This window comes from Micrasema longulum, unplaced genomic scaffold, assembly GCF_059751315.1.
Source record: "Micrasema longulum isolate JH-2025_06_02 unplaced genomic scaffold, ASM5975131v1 h1tg000541l, whole genome shotgun sequence".
In the NCBI taxonomy this organism is placed as follows: Eukaryota; Metazoa; Arthropoda; class Insecta; order Trichoptera; family Brachycentridae; genus Micrasema; species Micrasema longulum.
This window is the reverse complement of record NW_028277737.1, coordinates 857759-879107: the sequence shown is the minus strand read 5'-3', so window position 1 is coordinate 879107 and position 21349 is coordinate 857759. Positions and strand designations below refer to the sequence as shown.

Here is a 21349-nt window from a genome sequence, read left to right as displayed (position 1 = left end):
TATAGCTCTATCTTTACATATTGACCTCGCTTCCTCTACTTTCATGCACGCATGGCGATTATTCCGACTTTTAACATATCCTCTTTTATGTATTTTTTTATTTGGTCATGCCATGTCTTTCTTGGTCTTCCTCGTTTTGTGCATCTATCAACATTGGCATCGTAAATCCTTTTAGCCGTTCTTTTGCCTTCCATTTGCTCTACATGTCCAACCCAATGCAACGCTCTTTTTTTTATTTTGTCGATAACGCTTGTCTTAGCCTCTCATGATGTACGAATCTCGACATTCGTACACCTATCATACATAGTTTTACCACACATTCGCCTGAAAGATCCCGTTTCGACAGCATTCAACATACTTTTATCCTGGTTTTTAAATTCCGTAGCTCACTTCCATACATAATGGTTAGCAACAGGACTCTATTGTGAACTGCTAATTTCAGACAAAAATAGCTCATAAACATCACAAAAATTAACAGATGGAAGTATTGAAGGAATGTGAAAATTTAAACATATGCAGAATGGTGAATGTTATACAGTGTGTTGTTATGTGACCACTTCAACCTGTCAATGACAGATCATAAGTCCTGTAAGAAGCATATACTTTCATATTCACTTCTCTAAATTGTACTCCATCTCTCTTGTGATATCTTAAATAATTAATAAATTAAATAATAATATGAGATTCGCATGCTTTACGCATGAAAGGAAGATTAGCACTAAAAAAACTCTCAAAAAATAGATTTGGTCGATTGCAAAATGAAATTTTACATAACTTTTTTCCTTTATTAAAGCCTTTTACCAAAATATGAAAATGTGAAAATATCGACCGAAACACATATATACCTAAGCACAGATTATTTATAAGTCTCCGAATTCGCATATAAACGAACTTTATTTGAATATAACCCAAACAAAATAAATATTGGATTGGAAACCGCAGAACCAATAAATAAGTAATATAATGTTTACAGTTTTATAGTTATTTTACCAGGTTTAAAAATTAGTATAAATTAATATTGCGGCTTTTGTAGTAAGTTAAATAGGTATCTGAATACAAGTATAGGGGTCAAATAAATGTAGTTAAGTATTTTCAATGGATTTTCTAAATAGATCTATCCATTTTTTTACCCACCGCACCGCTTCAAACTGTTTTGAGGTTGTATTTGTCTGTTTTCTTTGGTTAAATTACAAAAAAATACTTACAATTTTGTCAAGAATTTTTTTTATTTACTTTATCTACAAACAATGATAAAGAATCTCTTTTTAATTTCCAAAGAGTCCCATTAAAAATAACCAATACACCCCGTTTTATTTAGTTTTATTGTGGATAATTTATTATTTTAGATTTTGGTATGACTGTCTTAGATTGTTGACTATCGTTGATAACTTCATTCTATTCGAACCTCTGTGATTCGAACCAAAACAAAAGTTAAGAAAACTGCGACGGGTTTTAAAATTTTAATAAACGTCATGGTCGTTGCCGAAATGGATTTTACATCGCGGGACGATGAATTCGGTGAAAATATTGGATTGGGATGTGCCCTAGAAATGTTTTCCGAGGTTGAGGAAGTAATATCTATAATAAATAACCTGAAAAACATTCATAATACAACCGGGTTCGAATTGGAAGGACAGTACGAAAAGTTGTACACAATTCTCCAACAATATTATGAACAGCCACATCTTCTTGATCCTCATTTAGAAAGGATTCTGAACAAATTTATTACAATACTCCGTGACGAAAGTAGCCCAGCTAACCTTAAACATGCGACGTTTAATTATATGTATCAGATTATTCGGGTGAGGGGCTACAAAGTAGTCGTCAGGCATCTGCCCCATGAGGTAGAGATTTTTTATATTTATCTTGTATTCAGATACCTTAGATTTCCATTACGTGTCTCTAATTGTGTTAATTATTTATAAACATCGCGCTATTCACATTTACTTTATAAAAACACCCTATCTAGGTACGATCTGTTTTAAGAGATTAAGGTAACATTGGACCCCTTCAACAAGTTTTTTCTTATTTTTTTTTATTGGATTGAGCCAGCTGCAAGTGTATGAACTATTTGGTGTTCTGAATGCTCCATATAACTAAATTTGACCACAAAATTTATAAAATTACATGAAATTATAACTTTAATGATGTTTTTATAAGTGGTCCAATTTATATTGATATTTAGGTAACTTTGGACTTAAGTATTTTCGATGAACGAATTTCTTGATTTTCTACTAAAAAATCTCTCCGGGTAACATTGAACTATATTTTTTTGATATAAAATACTCTTCTGATCCAAAGCATTTAAAAAAAAACATGAATTTGTGTCCATTACCTCAAACATACTCTTGGGCTCTAGCGGTGGTACCACACAAATAAAAAAATATATTTTGATAAAGCCTTTTTCATTCTTTTAGAAAATAATCAGTCATATATAAGTCAGGTTTTTGTCCCATGTTATATTGAATTCCAATGTTACCCAGAATTACTGTAATTGTTTTTAATAAATGGTTCATATTATAATACATGAGTCAAAATTTGTTTTAAGATTTCCGACCTACAACCAGTGTTAGTGTTTCTTGAAGCCCAAAATCCGGAAGACACAGAAACATGGAGAAGTAGATTTGTTCTTCTTTTGTGGCTTTCGATTATTGTTATGATGCCGTTTCATATGTCACGGCTCGACGGATTTGCAGTAGGAGAAAAAGGTATGTGTTTTTACTACAAACTAAATAACATCTTGCCGTCATGAAACCCTGCTTCTTAGATTTGAGCAATAATATTTTATCATATATAATATCTTGATAGGTTATATAAATAAATAGTATAGCGTAGTTCTACCACTGAAAAGTTGTTTTACTACAAAATATCCGTTATGAATAAGAACTTAGGTTTGTAAAGAAATTTTGAGCTATGCTATTTACAAAAAATGAGCAATACACTAAATTTGATTTCAACTTGAAATATCTTTGTATTTATAAATGTTATATTTTTAATTCTTTCAGATTCTTCTGGTAAACCACGTAAGACTACAATGAGCAGGATATTTGAAATCTGTAAGACTTACGCTTTAGTAACGGATTCCTGTTCAGAGGCTGGTGCGTTTCTGGCTTCGAAATTCTTAACACGGTATAGTATTATTTTATTTCATTATTAACATATAATAACAATGATATAATTGCAATTGATAGCCCACTTAATCACGCAGACTCAAGATCAGAGATCAGACATTTGAATCCTGCTTTATCACTACTAGATTCCCATTTCTATCTCATTTATTTAAGGTTGGTTTAAAATGACCCCAAAACTCAAATAGTTGAATAAATTTTGAATATTTATTTATTCAAAAATAACCTTTAATCTTCAATCAGGGTGTGTTTTAATTTACAGTTCTGATGTTAAGGAGCTTCATCTAAAATCCTTCTTTGAATGGTCTTGTCAGCAAAATAGCAATTTGCAAGAGGAAAACAATATTAAATATGGTGTACTAGCCACCGTTGCCGCCATCTTGAAACACGGTAAACGCGAAGATCTATTACCTTTTGCTGACGTCCTTCTGCAGTGGGTCACCAAACAAAATTACCGACAAAATAAAGCCATTCTGACGAGGAAGTACGCCATTAAAATCATCCAACGAATCGGTAAGGAATAATTTTTCGTCACAGCTTTTTAGTTGCTTTTCTTTGTAAAAGTTTGTAATTTCAAACCCTTCTATTGCGTTATCAAGTAGTCACTCAGAAATGTGATCTCCTGGGAGCATCTGGTTTTGTCATTTAAAAATCATTTTATACTATGAATTTTAGGATTGACATATCTACGGAGTCGTGTAGCCACCTGGCGATATACTCGAGGATCCAGGACTCTGACTACTAACCTCAAGGCAGCCGGTGACACCAATGACCAGGAACACTCGGAAACTATTGATATTGATTCACCTGATAAGGAAATTAGTGATGATGAAGACGACCAAGATATCCCAGAGCAGGTATAGTAAAAAATGTGTGATTATATTTTTATTTGAATTTTCTGAAAACACACAAAAATATTTATCACTAAATGAAAATGATCCCTACGATGATTCATTAGGTATTCAATTGAAATGTCAACTGGCCGAATTGTTCTAGAAATTAATGGTGCTAAAAACGCCCATTTTCATAAAACGCTTCAACAATCTTAACATGCTGCTTAATTGTGTGCCTCTCCATAGATGAATTTGTCAAAGACTGAAACAAAGAAATGCCAAATAAATTTGGGCAAAAAATTTGACATTAAGGTGTGACAATAACAAATGCGTTATGGTTGGACCACCCTTTACTTCATTGGATTTAAACATAACGTTTGTTTGAATTTTTTTAATTTTATTTTCAAAAACAAATTTTAGTTGGAAGAGGTTATTGAACAGCTATTACTGGGTCTCCGAGACTCTGACAACATAGTCCGCTGGTCGGCTGCCAAAGGTTTGGGCCGAGTCTCGGACAGGCTGGGACGCTCCTCTGCAGGGGATGTTGCCGCTGGTCTCATGGACCTTTTCAACCCTCGCGAGGGCGATGGAGCGTGGCATGGAGGGTGTCTGGCTCTTGCAGAACTAGGTTAGTATTTACCATCCCTTACCCACCCATCGTTTCCTATCTTTTTCAGTTTTTTAAGGGCAACAAATAATTCTTTTTTAAATGAAAAAATAATTCATGAAGGGCGATTTTCTTTGCATTAAAAATACACATCATCATCAGTGGCCCTTCTGCCTTTTGTGGAACCTGACCTCCAACATTTGTGTCTTCTCTGCACCCTGCTGCTCTTCTCCACTTCCTTAGGCCAATTGCTCTCATGTCACTTTCCACATCATCCAGCCATCTTAGTTTTGGTCTGCCTCTTCTTCGTCTGCATGGAGTAGTATTATGAATTTTATTGAGGGTACAATCATGTAGCTTATGTACGCTTACTAAAATCCAAATGTTCTTTGTGTAAAACTCCAACATTTTTAAGTTTGTAAATTGTATGTTTTTTTATCATAAATATTAACACATTTAGTTGTTTAGAGGTATGACTATAATACCTTATGCTCCTAGACAAGTAAATGTGTTTTAAGTGCAAATGCATTTTTCAAATGTCAATATAATACTGAAAACTATTTTATATAAATATGATACTTGTATGCATACATGTGATTCTCCTATCTGTCGTTGATCATCTTTTACTGCATTATGTATTTATTTTTATTAAAATTAATACATAGTCTTCTTTTTAGCCAGGAATTGGTTTTGTAATTATATGCCTGTATTAACCTCTAAGGAAGTATGGCCATACCGTCTACACCTCAAATTATTTTTACATAAAGTAGTATGGATATGTACATTGTACGGTGTAAATTGTCAAAAATCTTCCTTTGAATGTGTAATTTAATGAATTTAAAGGACATGGCAATGCCATGTATGAATGATTAGTGTAAATATTTTGAAGAAAAATGTAGATTTCTTTAATTTTTAACAAAACTAGACCGAACACTTTTCTTTCAAAAATCCACGTTCTTAGAAGTTATTCCTTTTCTTTGAAATGGAAGTCAGTGCTATACAAGCTCCTTACGTCACTGCGACCTGTGAAGATCTATTGTGTCGAGTCCCCTAAAATTAGTTCTCGCCCTCCAAGCCTTAGTCTTTACAGAGCCTGGCTACTGTGTGGAGGACGAGAGTTTTCATTTTGCTAAATCTCCCCCTCCACGCCCAGATCCTTAAATTATCGAGCTATTAGGTGGGGGGCAAGCTCTTTAACACCCTCATCCTTTTATGATGTAAGCATCACATTCACATATTCATCTTCACTACAGAACTTACATTTGGAAGTTTCAGAAAGGTTCATTCCAGCAAGGTGTTTATTCAATCTGCAGCCTTTTAGAGGCAGAAATCTATTTTATGAAAGTATTTAGTGTATCTCTTATCATGATCAAATCTTTAGATCGGTTTTACAGTACATTGACGGTGGGCAAATTTTCTGGGACATTATTGTACATTGTTCTTCTGCGCTCAACAGTTAAACAATCTAATAATAATTTAGGCAGAAGAGGTCTGCTTCTACCAAGTCAACTTCCTGCAGCTGTGGAAGTAGTCCTTAAAGCTCTACAGTATGAAGAAGTCCGAGGGCATACCGCGACCGGACAACACGTGCGTGATGCCGCTTGTTATGTTTGCTGGGCGTTTGCACGAGCTTACGACGCCACTGTTCTGGCACCATTTGTCAAGAGAATGGCGGCTGGACTTATCATTACGGCAGTTTTTGATAGAGAGGTAAGCTTGTGTACTGTCTTTGAAATTTAAATAGTGTGGTAATTTTCTTTCCTGACAGATGGTATAATCTTACCCTATTTACATCGGGCAATACTACAGCTTTCATCGTGAAACTCTACCATTAGGCTTGATATAAACATGTATGTTTTTTCATAGCTTTAAACATGTTGAATTTTACGCCAAAAAAAATGTATTTGCGGGGAATTTTACTGCATTACTTTTAAAATCTGGAGCTGAAGCACGTAGAATTCTTGTGTAGACTTACGGTGACTATGCTCTGTCGGCAATTCTACTCTTTTTAAAATAATGATTCTGATTTTGAAGATAAAGATAAAGAATATTCTGGCGCACCGAAAAAGTTTGCAGACGATAAACTTGAAGCATTATTCAATGAAGACCAATGTCAGACGCAAAATGAACTTGCAGAATCAGGAGGAATTGATCACACAATAAAACATTTAAAAGTTTAGGAATGATTCAAAAGCAAGGAAATTGGGTGCCGTACTAATTGAAGCCGAGAGATGTCAAATGAAAGACAGCCAGAACTTATTAAATTCCTTAGTATATTATAATTACTCTCATAATGTGTTTATAATTCTAATTACCATAATGAATTCTGTTCTTAAAAGGGAGGTGCTTCCATTTAAAAAAAAATACTTGACACTTACACATTCACACCCAAATACTCGGTCGTACCAACCTTACAATATTATTTTACAAAATAATTTACAGATACACTGTCGCCGAGCGGCATCGGCTGCTTTCCAAGAAAATGTTGGCCGTCAGGGTTCTTTCCCGAATGGCATTGACATTCTCACTGCTGCTGACTTCTTCTCTGTGGGCATTCGTAATAACGCCTTCCTCAATGTGGCACCTTGGGTGGCCAACTATTCCGACTACACCGAGCCCCTCATTGACCATCTCATTGATAGAAAAGTGGACCATTGGGATATTGTGATTCGGGAACTGACAGCCAAGGCTTTGCATAAACTCACTGAAAAGGTAACCGTCAAAATACAAGCAAAATAATAATCATCAAAGTATGACATTAACTAAAAGTTCAGTTTCATTTCCCCTTTTTTTTTTTAGTTGTGAATAAGATAAAAAAAAAAATTTACAAATTTTTGGTTAAATTGGCTTGGATATTCCTTTCTTCCTATAAACCTTCAATTCAATAAAGATTAACTTTTTTTTCTTTATTTTGACCTTTCTTTAAATACATAATAATGTTGTTTTATCAATTTGTCGGCCTCTTGGTGTAATGGTGAGCGCATTTGTCTACCATGCAAGAGGTCTCGTGTTCGATTCCCGACATGGTTGATATGAAATGTTATTTAAAAGGGAGTTTCATAGTCCTTAGACTGGTACCTGAAGCGTAAGACTGATCACCTTACCTTCATGTAACAGAAATTATCAAGATACGCTGCAATTGGTGTACCAATGCAGTGCCCTATGCACCCATCAGGTTCAGAAGGAAATTATGAATTATTTGAATTTCGACCAGTAAAAAGTTTCTGTTTTTTAAAATACATGTTTTCATTTTATTTATAAAATATTTAATTTTTGGGGTCTTTTCTAATAAATGACTGCTGGAAAACGGGAATCAATTTGTGGTAGAGAGAGGTTAAAACCTCGTGCCTGAGATCCGTTAGTCTTCAACACTACCATGGACCGATTGCTTTTCAATTGGTCAATTGCTTTTAACTCATATTTATTTTTTTTATTTTTTACACATGCATTTTTATGATTTACCCAAATATTTCGATTTTGGGGTATTTTTAATGAGATATAAATAACTTCCTATTTAAAAATGAAATCAAGTTGTGGAACAGCCAGGTTCGAAACTCAGATCTTTGATCCGTGAGTCACGACACTAAACACGGGACCACAACAACAAAAACACTTTTTTTTGTTGTTGTGGCTTGAATTCTTCAATTATTCTTGAATTTTTCATCCATTTTTCCAATACTTGATAACCGGTTTAATATTGCTTTCATTTGATTACATATTATATTTTCTCTTCAGTCACCTCAATACATGGCAGAATGTGTTCTCCCTAAGCTAATTGAAAAAACTACATCCGTTGATTTAAATGCAAGACACGGAGCGATACTTGCAATTGGAGAAATCATACACGCCTTACATCTTATTCAATTACAAGATGGTTCCACACCAGACAGATTGGTGACCATGGCAGTTTGGGATGCTGTGAAGAATATTGTTCCTCTTCTTAACAGTAAATACCAGTTCCGAGGTCTAGGAGGCGAGCTGATGAGACAAGCGTGTTGTAATTGTATCGAGAAACTTTCCCTGGCTGAGGTTGAGTTCCATGGTGATGCTGTCATAGGTAAGGACAAAAATAGAAGGAATTATACCTACATCATGATACATAAATATGTCACTATTTTATAATTTCACAAATGTATAATACAATTATTGCTCATTACTAATCATTGAAAAGTTGCTCTTGAAATTATTGGAAACATGTATATTTTTTTAATTTAGGCAAAACCCGGTCCGAAGAAAAATCTCAAATTAAATACGGTCAAAACTAAAACACCTATTTTATTTATTATACATAATTCAAATACAGTTTCACCAAAAAATGCATTCGAAAAATTAAATCTTTTTTTTAATATATTTACAATATTCTTTTCTGTGAATTAATAATTGTTCATTTAAAATTTGTAATAAGGTTTTGGTCCCGTGGCTCTGGCATCTTGGACTCACAGATCAAAGGTCCGAAGTTCGAATACCACTCTACCCCAACTTGATTCCTATTTTCTAATAGTGAGTTAATAACTCGTTAAAACCAGCCCTCAAAATTTAATATTTGGTTAAATCATAAAAACACAAATATTTATTTTTATTTTATAAAAAAAAATACTTTAAAAAATATTTTTACTGCACCACTACAAGCCAGGAAGCCCAATTACAGTAGTGAATTACAGCACAAAACACCCAGGCTTGGGAAAAATCACATTTAATTTTTGTGTTCTCACCGGGAATAGAACCCAGAACCTTCCGTGCGTAAATTAAATGTCTTAACCATTACTTCATGGAGGCTGCCTAATTTGTTTTTCAATAGGGCTGTTTTCAGTCGTCATAAATAATCATGTAAAAATATGAGAATCAGGTTGAGGTAATCGAATGTCTAACCATAAAAGATCTCAAGTATGCGACACTACCGTGGGACCACAACCCAACCCGTCAAAAACACATTTCAAAATAAATACATAATCATTTTCTTTTAACAAGTTTATTTTCTGGATCAAATTAATCATTTTAATATAAAATTATAGTGATAAAATAATTGCCATACAAATTATGTTTTAAATGGGGAACTTTTTTTTGCACAGATGATTGGCTTACCTTGATTGAAGAGTGTCTCGCCCATGATGTAATTGTTGTAAGGGAGAAAGCTATTGCAGCTTTACCGGCTGTTTTTAACGAATATCTCAGCGACTCCAAACTTATGGATGTTGACATTGAGAAAGTTACCAAAAGTCTTTCAGAGAAAAGGACCGGGCTGTTAACTAAATATTGCAAACAGCTAGAAAATTTGGGGCCCACTGGACTACAAGTGAGGATGGGAATCGCATTAGCCATAGGTAATTATTATTTTTTGCTTTTCAGATATTCTCATTTTTTCATATCAGTTATTTTACATAATCTGTTTTTACCACAATGTGTATGACTAAATTACATATTATTTTTAATATATTTTTTAAGGGAATAACCTGTTAACCCTCTATTTAAAGGCTTGTCAGAAGGTGGAATAGAGGGGGTATGGAAGGAGGTAATGAAAAATATACCACAACACCCAGACCGATTGAGAAAAAAATCTTTTTTGTTGTTTTTTCCTGCAACTGGCGGAAACGAACCCGCAACGCGAGTTTCACAGTTGGCCGTCTAATCAACTGCGCCACGGCGCCTGTCAAATAAAATGTTAATTTTCCCAATAAATTTCCAATATTGGGTTTGCTATATTAGTTGCCAAAAACATTTATTTTGCAATATTGAAAACGTAATGTATGCTGTAAGTAATATGGAATGTGCGCTGGTTCATCACCGGCCATCTGTCACCATCGAAGTTGAGCTTCCTGGTGTGAACGGGAGACCACTCTCCCAATCATAGCCAAAAGCAAAGCGTGAAGGTAGGAGCAGACTGTGCCAACTACAAGTCCCTGAAAAGGACTTTCCGCCCGGTCTAAGACAGCAGTCGGCGGGCAGAGCAGAGGTGAAGAATGGGAGAGCAGAGAGCACCCTGGGCAAAGACAAAATGACTGCGACGCACGCTACGTATACGATACAATGAAAATTGAAGCGGTCTTTTTAGGACCGCAATAAATTTATTAAACATATTATAGCTGTAGTCAACAAATCCTACTCTATATTTGGCCTGGAATTTAGTATGATAAATTATTTTATTATCAACTGACTTTGATTTCTAAATATATTATTAAATTAATTGATTTATTTACAGATTTATAGTAATTGTATATAACAAGGGCACAAACCACTTAATACAAATTTTGCTATCCAACAGTTACCCCAACCTGCTTGAAAAATCTGTGTTGAGTCAGAGAATTTCCAGATCATGGAATTTTATGTAATTTGACACTTGTCTTCCGATGTTAAAATTTTCTTCTTTTTTTTGTAGGTGCCTTGCCATGCTTCGCTCTGGAAGAATCCTTACCCCTTGTTATAGAATCTCTCAAGAAGTGCTCCAAACTTACTGAACAAACATTCAAGTGGGCCGAGTCTCGGCGCGACGCTGTCAAGGGTCTCACTAATGTCTGCCAGACTGTCGGAATCGGGAAAATTCACAAAGAACTCGAGAAGAGTGGGGATGGCATCCACGGCATATTCCTTAGTCTTATCGATTGCTTGGACGAGTATACTGTGGATATGAGAGGTGATGTCGGGGCCTGGGTTAGAGAAGCCAGCATGTCAGGTAGGCTAAACTGACTTATCTACCAGTGTAAGTTATTACGACACTCTTGTGACTGTTGTTATCATACTCTTGTGACTTATTATTAATACAAAATCATTAAAAATATAGACCTCAATTCTTGTCGTACATCGTGGGATAATTACTACAATAGGTAACTTCAAAATCAGCATTTGTGTGCTAACAACTAAAAACCCATTCATCATAATATTATTTTTATGAATCATTACTTGCCTATTTGTAGCATTCATGAATGAAAATACAAATATGTGTTTTTAGTGGGTAACTCAAAAATGCTGATTTTGAAGTTACTTCGATGTAGTAATTACCCCACATGTACGTATCGCTTTGTTCTAGGTGTCCTATAAAGGTTATCTAAAACATTGAAGTTTGTTAGTGAAAATTCTTGATGGAAGTTCATTGTAATTTACACATCCGAAACCACGATGATCAGTATGAGCAAGAAGACATATTGGCACATTAAAATACATTTTTAAAACAACTGAAATCTTAAAAAATAAAATATTAAAAAAACAAATGGTTGCTTACTTCTGCAGGGGAGAAACGAGGCGGGGGGAGGAGGGAGTCTGATACACCGTCAACCGCGCGACCGCTCCCTCCTAGCTTCACCCCTGCAGAAGTAAGAAACCATTTGGTTTTTTTTTTACATTTTATTTTTTTTAATTTTCTTCGTTCTAAATATTTTTTTAAATATGCTAGTTTGTCTTCTTGCCCATACTGATCATCGTGGTTTCGGATGTGACGGGGTATAAAAACACCCTGTATAAATAAAAGATGAGTGATACTTTAATCCACAAATTTGGAATATACAGTGACCGGTTTCATCGCTTTCGTGACATCTTCGAGAGTTCAATGCATTTATGCAAAACAGAAGTAAGGATAGAGAATTCAAAATTATATGAAAGTAAATTAAATAAAATTATTTTTTTCTTAAGGATCATTATCAAAATTTTATACTTAAACTCATTAAAATAGCATTATATCAACTCATTAGTTAAACTGAAAATTTTTTGACAATGATCCTTAAAATAAAAATTACTTTATTTAATTTACTTTCAAATAATTTTGAATTCTCTATCCTTACCTCTATTTTGTATAAATGCATTGAACTCTTTAATAAAGATACCAGTCTCGAAGATGTCGCGAAAGCGATGAAACCTGTCACTAGATATTCCAAATTTGTGGATTAAAGTATCACTCGTCTTTTATTTATATAATAAAAAGTCCTATAAAGGGTTAAATGTGTTTCACTGAAATCAAACTTACTTTATTAAACAAACATTAATTGTAAGACAACACATGGTTTATGAATTTATGATCAGTTTGAGACCCAGTGTTTATAAAAAAAAAGTTTAATAATTTCTTAAATATAAAAATAATAAAAACACAAAAAAAAATTAAGACAAATCCTTTGGTAGATACATAATAAAAGTTTAGCTGTTCCTGCCACCATGTAATAAGTGTTCAAGATATGCTGCATTTAATATACTAAAGCAGTACTGAATGTAGTGCCTTTTTTAATCAACAGTTAAAAAGTTTAAAGACAAATCTTATTTCCTTAAGTTTATGTAACTTTATATTTGCGTATACTTTATTTCTTTATATTCCTCCAGGCCTGCTATCACTTTGTAGGCAGTGTGTAAAGGAAGATCCCGCTATCCTGACTCCCGAGCTGATAAGGAAGGTTATGGTTGGTGTAGCACAACAGTCCGTTGAGAAAATTGATAGAACCAGGGCATATGGAGGCAAGGTGTTCACTGGATTTTTGCATTCGTAAGTAAAGTTGCATTTTGTTAAAAAAAGTTCAATTGTTACTGCACTGCATTCATAATTTATTTTATTATATTAACGTAGGTTTGTACATACATATATTTTTAAAAATTTCTTTTGTGTATACAACAGATGCCTTTTTATTAGCATATTATATTAATTCAACATTATAACAGTATTATATTAAACAACAAACATATCTTAGAAAATAGACAATATCTGTATTGATATAAATATGTAATATACCTTAATTTTAAAACTTACTGTTTTAATCTGTTAATTTTTATATATTTTTTTTCGATATATTATTTTAGCTTTTGATAAAAAAAAGCCTTTATTTATTTTATTTTAGTTGCAGTCTTATGTCCAATTTTTCTTTTTTAAATCATCACAACCGTAGTATGCATATATTTTTATTAGTATACAATATTATGTCTGTACTATCTTATTTTGGAATAATTAACACATGGATTTTAGAGATAATTATTGTTTGATATTATCCTTTTTTTTCATGTAAAATAATAATAAATAAAAACTTGTAAAATTTATTACTCTGCACGGAATTTCCCATTGAGGCATACATTATAAACAAATCATACAAACATATGTTTATAACCATTATGTTCTCCAATCTGTTACCATGAAAAAATTAAATAATAATTTAAAAATTTATTTATTAGAAAACCCACAATACCGCACATTCCTCACCATTCAGAGTTGCTCCTCATCTTCCCCGACGCTCCCGAGGAAGCCACCAATAACGCGACTCAAGACGCACCTGCCAGTGTCCCAATGACTGCTAACTCCGGTACTGGAATAACCTCGGCTGTCCTGTGGCTGTTCGCCGAACATACAATGCCTCGCTTTGTCAGGTTGCTTGATTGGGAAATATACAGATACAATATCATTCTGGGCTTGACTGTCAGTGCTGGAAACATGACTGAAAACTTGGTAATTATCTTTCTTTTAAATAAATTGTAGATTATGTTTTTAACTGGCTGTGCAATTACATTGGTGTCAGTTGTTATTACTGTCACAAAGTTGAGAATTCATAACCTACCTACTGCCCTCCCATCCCGCTATCAATCCTTTGTCAATCGCCACTGATCCTGGAACTGCAGCCGCTTCTATGTAAATATTTAAAAAAAATTAGATTGTGATGTACTAAAAACTCAACATATATACATATCATGCAAGTTTTACTATCTTAAATAAGCTCGTATTGTACTGCTACTTATCTGAAGATTAATGAGTATTAATAGAATTGATTATTTACCATTAAAAATTTATATGCTTTTAAAGCATGAACTGCGCTTCTTATCCGAGTAACAATATCAAAATTACCTTTTATAGATTCTTAGGGCCGGTTGCATCAAAGTTGGTATAAATTTAGTTTAAAGTTAAATATTTAAACTTAGTTACGGCTCAAAATCTGGTAACTGAAAAATTCCGTTGCATCAACATTATTTTAGTTAAGTTAAAGTTAAAAATATTGCCACCGTAAAGGTTCAAGTTTCACCCTAAAAATTGTTGGGATTTTTACGCAAACACGTACTTGTTTATTTACATGTAGCAATACACATGCCCCGCAACGCGTCTTTGGGCACAAACGTTTAAATTTCGTTCCAATTTTCAGTGTGTGCGAAAGGGCGAAGCAACACTGCGCATTCAGAGAACAAAAGAACAAAAGGGACATCTTCCTTTTTGAACTAGATAAAAAATTAAAAGAGCAAAAGCTAAAACAAAATGAAGAACTTTTTACTCCAGAAATAGAGCAAAAAAATGACATTTTTCGGGCAACTATGGCAGCCTTAAATGCTCAGAAAGAGTTAGCTGAGCTCAATCTAGCTTTATTTAAAAATAAATAAATAGCATTTCAATACAGTGATGATTTAGATTGATATAGATGATGATCAAGTCCCGTGTTTTGAAAAATAATTAACAATTAAAAATTTAAATATGTATTAGTTCTTCACTTTTTTGACACTCGAAATCTTGCGATAAAGTCGGACTCTTCCCACAAAAAATGGTCCGTTTGTGGTTTGAACAGTTTTCTTTTTCGGTTTAGAATATACTCGATGATAAATTCGTCATCGGAAGACGAAAAATCAGATAAAATTGTCATTTTGTGCAACTTTTCACAGATCGATCAATGGATTTCAACACTCACGACGCTTTTTTGACAGATGGCAGATCGCATTTAACTTTAAACGGCCCCCTAGTGGCCGGTTAAATAAAAGTAACTTTTTTGTTAATATTTGGTTAACTTTTTTTGATGCAACGCATTTTGATTGACTTTTATTTGACTTTAGCCCTGACTTTAACTTAACTTTTGTCGATGCAACCGGCCCTAAGAAACACAAACATGTAATTTGTTTTACTATTTTTTTACTAATATTATCTTAAATATTTTAGGTAAAACATACAACAAGCGCCCTCTTTTCTTATTTAACGTCTCTTCATGAAGATGTGCCAAAGCTCTCTGCCATTTGTGATACAATTATAAAAGTGTTTTCTGATCACCACGGAAATAATAGAATTATCATTCCGATGCTTAACTTTTTAGACAGACTTCTAAGCTCGGGTAAGTTTGTTTTTAATGAATTCTCCTAATTTATTGTAGTTCGTAATTTGTATTGTAACAAGGATTTAAATCTACCTTCATGTTTATGTATATTATTACTTTGTTTTGTAGGTTCTATAGGCCCAATATTGGAAGACTCTTCAAACAGTTTTGCAAACAATATATTAAAACATGTGAAAATGGAAATGAAAGGTACAGTCTACAAACTTCTTGATTCTATCAGTCTTCTCTGCCAGCTAATTCAGGTAACAATACATATTTACTATAAAATAGTCTTTATTCAAATTTTTATTTGAGAAAATCACACAAGAATTTATAATTATTATTAATATTTAAAGCATTAACTTTATCTTCCAACATTTTACTAAATTTTATTAAATATTTGTATATTACCACTTACCGACTTTTATATATCCATCGGTTTCGAGACACATCCGTTTTTTCATCAGGACACTATTATTATAATTACTTTTTACAGGATACAAAAATTGTTTGACTGATTTTTTCTTTAATTTTCTATTTAAAACAGTATTTATCAAATCATTTGTTGGTTTAATTGGTGTCGTGCTGAAGAGACGGGGACGTCTCGAAACCGGTAGACATGGAAAAGTCGGTAAGTGGTTATCAAGGTCGGCAAGGGAGCTCTTACCGCAGTTGTAGATGATAGAAGAAAAAATGTGAATGCTCCGATACATATTTATTGCACATAAAATAATATACAAAATCGGTTATGGAGCGCGAGAGTGATGACAAAAACTTCGACAGACTTACCCACTGTCCGAACTGTTCAAACTGATGGTACTTAAAGGTGCAACTACTTTTTATAGCAGTTGTTTCTAGTGATCTCTGTACTTTGACATTCGTGCTAGGTATCAGTATTTTGGGTGTTTTTATTTTTTGTTGTTTACGTACATGAAATGTATGATTCACCTCCAGCACTGTCCTTAAGACGATAGCAGGTGGGCGTTGGTTTCCGGGTGAGTCTCACCGATCTAAAATTCCAATTTAGTCGGACTGTGTTTATTACAATAATTTTAACTAGTGTTGTTGGTTGTGAACTGTTTATTGTAGAAAGAACTACTGTAGAATGAACCATGCCAGTGTACAATTAGGCAGACAATGGTAGTTATCAAATTGTCACCAACTCAATGCCTTCATCTCACTATTCATTGTGAATATTAATTATATTTCCACATTTTTAGTGAAATAGATGATGTCTCGCATATCAATTAAGGAGTTACTAAAAAGCTCCTAATCAACAAATACAAAGTATTTAGACTTATGGCAAAGGATTATGTGAAAAGGAATATCACATCCAACAACCTAAACTAAATAGATTGCTTTAGGACAGATGTTTCTCAAAATCCAACGAGGTGTTGTCTATAAAGCTTATTGTACGAGGTATATCCAGAAAGCAGGACTGTGATTACAGAAATGCTGAATATTTTTTTAATCCCGCCATTTGTGAGATAAGGTCTGTAATTTGTTTCCTTAATGCGATGTTTAACCAGTCCACATTCATCAACAGATCTGTGAGGTGTGCGGAAAACATGTGATAAGTCATGAACGGTTCGTCAAAAATGGATGCCCACTTTGTTCATCGTCATGCGCATTATCACGACCTTCATTGAACTGTTTCACCCGTCTCCTTACCATTGAATCACATATCACATGTTCTCCATGCACATTGCAGATCTGTTGATGAACGTGGACTAGCTTAATGTTATCATTAAGGATTTTTTTTTCGCATTAAGAAAACGAATTACAGACCTTATCTCACAAGCGGAGGAGATTTTTTTTGTATTCAGCATTTTAAACAAGCACCATAAAGCGTTCACAACACTCAGCTAACTTATAATAGTGTCAATTCTTCATTTGGTCAGGTTAAGTACCGCGAAACTGCAATCGAAGAGCTGCGATGGCAAGAAGTACAAACTGAATTTTCTTTCCAGATATACCTCGTACATATTTTTACTCACCAAGTGTTTTTTTTCTACTGTACTTCAGGTTAGCGGTCCAGTTAGTCAAGCATCCTTATCCAAACTAGTAATTTGTTTGTGCAATGGACAAAAATACATAAGAAAATCCACTGCCACGAGGTTGTATGATGCCCTTCTTATATATGGAGATATGACAGGCATTCCTGAGGACAAATTAGATCAAGTAATAAAATGTTTATTTTAACTCGCTATGTATAACCAAATATTTTTACTTCACTTAACATACATTTTATGGGAATTTATTCATGTTTGAGTTAGTTATACAATTAATAACTACTTTTCTCACTTTTTCTTTTACTTTTTGACCACAAAGTATATTATTTATGGAATTCCAATTTCATGAACAAATGAATTTGATACTTAATTGTTCATAGTGATGCGAATATTTGTGTTAAAACACCTAATCGTTTTTTCGATCTATCGAAATAATTTATTATGTTTACAATTAAATCACTGTTTTATTTTGTTTCGAAATTGGCAGCCCTAATGGTGTTGTTTTAAGAGTGTTCCAGGTTCGATTCCTGGTGAGATCATTTTTATGAAGCCTGGGTGTTCTCTGCTATAATTCACCTCTGTAATGGGGCCTTCTGGCCTGTTGTAGTGCAAAAAAAAATATGCACAAATATTTCCAATTACTGAATATGTAATTCTGCATACCTAACTACATAATATTGTACTATGTAAGATTGTTTTTTTTAGGAACTCGAGGGTTATAAATTTGAATAAAACACTCAAGAGTTAAGAAAATGTTTGAATTTCTTAATATCTGTACCTAAAAGCTGAAAGGTTGGAAGTCAGATTTTTCGCAAAATTGAGTTATGAATGTCATTTTGTTCATATACTCAGATTCTATTAATGCTAAAAGCAATGGAGTCCTCCGGTATACCAGTACTGAAATAGCTTGTTCTAAAATACCAGTAATGCTGTAATAATACTCATGCTTTCAACAAAATTCAACGGTTTGCTGTTATTAATGCAGTGGATACTGAATACCTTTTATACTCCACAATTTTTATAAAAAACTATCTCTGACGCAGCGAGAGATTTTGCCCAAGATTAAGTCTTATTGTCATAATCAACCATCCTTAACCATTATGTCATTTCTTTTGCCATTAATTTCATAATTTTAGTTTGCTTTTTTCATATTCTGTTTACTTTCAATTACTGTTTTATTGCTATTAATATCATGTCATTAAATTTATATTTGCCTGTTATTTTCATAAATAATTAATGGAGCGTAATTTAACGTTATTGCCTAAAGAATGTTTTATAAATACATTGTTTTTCATTCAATATTCTACATTACTTTTTATAATAAAATCTGAGGAGGAATTAGTGCGCAACGCCGGCCGGGGGGTTAGAACAAAAAACATTTAAGTCCCATAGTTATTTGTTTGTCCATATTTTAAATGTTTTTTTCTTAAATATTCTTATCAAAAGCCTATAAATCCTAAAAAACATCAATAAATTGTGTTTTTACTTTGAGAGATACATTTGAAACAGTTTTACAACTTCAAACCGCTCTCCTGAACAATTTACCCAATGTGACTTCCAGCATTTCAGCTCTAAGGTACAGATATTAACTTAAATCTAATTTTCATTAAACCATATACCATCACAGGATTAAGCAACATGAACAGCAGACAATACCACCAAAACAGAAATGAGCCTCATTTCTGAACAAAACTTGACACTTAAACAGTGGATCGACTAAACACTGATTTTGGAAATAAATTTTCACAATTTGTAAACACTGCTCAGGTGTTAAATGACAAGCAATACTGAACACAAAATAGCTGCCTAATTGGTCATCGGCTTTCACAGTGTGCCCATATTGAAAAAAAAACTATTATGTTTTTACAAGCTGTCTAACATTTCCCGATAAAAAGTTGATTTATAGAACTAATATCAACATTTCGTAGATTTAATTTTGGAGTCAACACATCACTAAGAACGTTTTTAGGAAAATGACATTTGTGTGATTATTGAATAATTCCTATTTTTATTTTACAGGCTATGCAGATTTTGGCAGACACAAATTGGGAATTAGAGGTGCCAACTTTAAGGCCTATAAGAAACTCCATCTGTGATCTGATGGGAATAGTCCATCCAGTTTCAATAAACAAAGCAAATAATAGCACAGCGAATTGATAATCTCACTCATCACAAATAATATATATTTTTTTTATTTAATGGCTCTTGCTTTAACACATTTACATTTAAGTAATGCTTGGCATTAATGTTGGACTGATATTTCATTATTGTCATTGATAATGTTAAAACAATAAAGAGATTATGGTATTCCGTATTTTGGAAATAGGCGATTGAATTATTTTTTTTTACTGTAAGTAATTGAATTTAATGCTTTTATTACCTATTATAAATTATAATATTTACATGCCCTACGTAAAGTACTCTAACTGCGTTATTGAAAATCTGAGATTTTTCATTTTTTATGTTATTATAAATGATCTTTAAACTTAAAAGCAAAAATATAAAAGACACATCATTTAAAAGACGCATACGATTCAGATACAAAGGTAAATTAATAAAAAAAACGTGTGATGAAAAAAACCTTTGAAGCTCTCCTGCAAAGTATGTAAATGTTTGAAGATAGAGCACTTTACCTAGCGCATATCGATATAATATATCATAAGATTTGAATTTAGGAAAAATAACACATTCCGCTGGCTCAACAAAATCTTCAGCCGTAATTAGTTTTATGAAATGAAATAATATATTTAATATTTAACATTTTTAGCTTACCTCTAACAATGTAAAATTCACATTTCAAAATAATAAAAACATTTTTACTGACATAGCTTTTGGTTTGTATATTATGAGTACATTATATTTTAATTTAGTGCACAAATTAATATGATCTTTTTTAATCAATAAGTAATAAATTAATTGAAACAAATTTCTTTGGTTTCTTTTTAAGGACTATAAAATGTTGACGCTATCCACGCTTACAAAATGTCTCAGCAATTGTTCGTATGAGGTTTTCCCAGAATATGAATTATGTAATACCCAAAACCCCCATGACTTTTGCTCAGAGGGACCTCTTCTTTATCGCACTGAGTGTTCAATATTTTAAAAGAGCATATCAAGCTATCAAAGAAAAAACAGTTTTCAAATGAACAAGGAGGGCTGGAAAATTGAAGTAGGAAACTCCTTGAGAATTTTTTAATTATTTAAGTATGCAATACTGTATGATTATTATTATTATTGTGAATAATGTATATGGCGCCATTTTCGTAAAAATCTTCTCAAGGGCGCTGTACAACGAATATCCCAACATGTCTCGTAATTACATAGCACACCGACAGTTGGGATTCTAGTTCTTCATTTCCGACCATAATATAATTTAATAACAGATAGGAGCTAGATAACAGTATGTCTTGCAGCTACAGAGCGCATAGGCGGTATGAAACCTGGCCCCATTTACATTATTAAAAAATTTAAAATGGAAAAAAAAATACAATGGAATTTTGGATTTTCTAATTGTTTTTTTCAAAATCGTTTACAAATAAGGGATGGATTTACAACACATTCTGCAGCTATGGAGTGCATAGAAGGTTGGAATTCTAAACCCTCAGATAGATTATGACATTTACATTTATCGAACGTCTTTCAGCTACAAAGCGCATTGATGAATGGCATTCTAGAAACCTAACAATGATGTAAAGAAAAAATGATCAGAGTAGTAACTTAGTCAAGTGCTCATGGTAAAAAGCAAACA

At 33.1% G+C, this 21349-nt stretch overlaps 1 protein-coding gene across 1 annotated transcript; it reads left to right on the top strand.

The window, feature by feature from the left end:
* The first annotated feature begins 1373 nt into the window (after nt 1-1373).
* On the top strand, nt 1374-20527 carry Tbcd (tubulin folding cofactor D). The gene is made up of 17 exons (XM_088227838.1): nt 1374-1844; nt 2549-2708; nt 3006-3129; nt 3391-3641; nt 3804-3985; nt 4382-4589; nt 6049-6278; nt 7011-7280; nt 8304-8625; nt 9638-9889; nt 10942-11235; nt 12867-13026; nt 13704-13974; nt 15439-15607; nt 15719-15852; nt 17615-17770; nt 19621-20527. Exons 1-17 carry the CDS (start codon nt 1473-1475, stop codon nt 19756-19758), a joined length of 3693 nt encoding a protein of 1230 aa, XP_088083964.1. The 5' UTR covers nt 1374-1472; the 3' UTR covers nt 19759-20527.
* Nucleotides 20528-21349: the final 822 nt, after the last annotated feature.

Coding starts and splice junctions, on each gene's coding strand:
- Tbcd (XM_088227838.1), top strand. CDS start 1,473: ATGGTCGTTGCCGAAATGGATTTTACATCGCGGGACGATGAATTCGGT. Junction 3,986..4,381: donor ACCAAGATATCCCAGAGCAG/GTATAGTAAAAA, acceptor AACAAATTTTAG/TTGGAAGAGGTTATTGAACA. Junction 9,890..10,941: donor GGGAATCGCATTAGCCATAG/GTAATTATTATT, acceptor TTTTTTTTGTAG/GTGCCTTGCCATGCTTCGCT.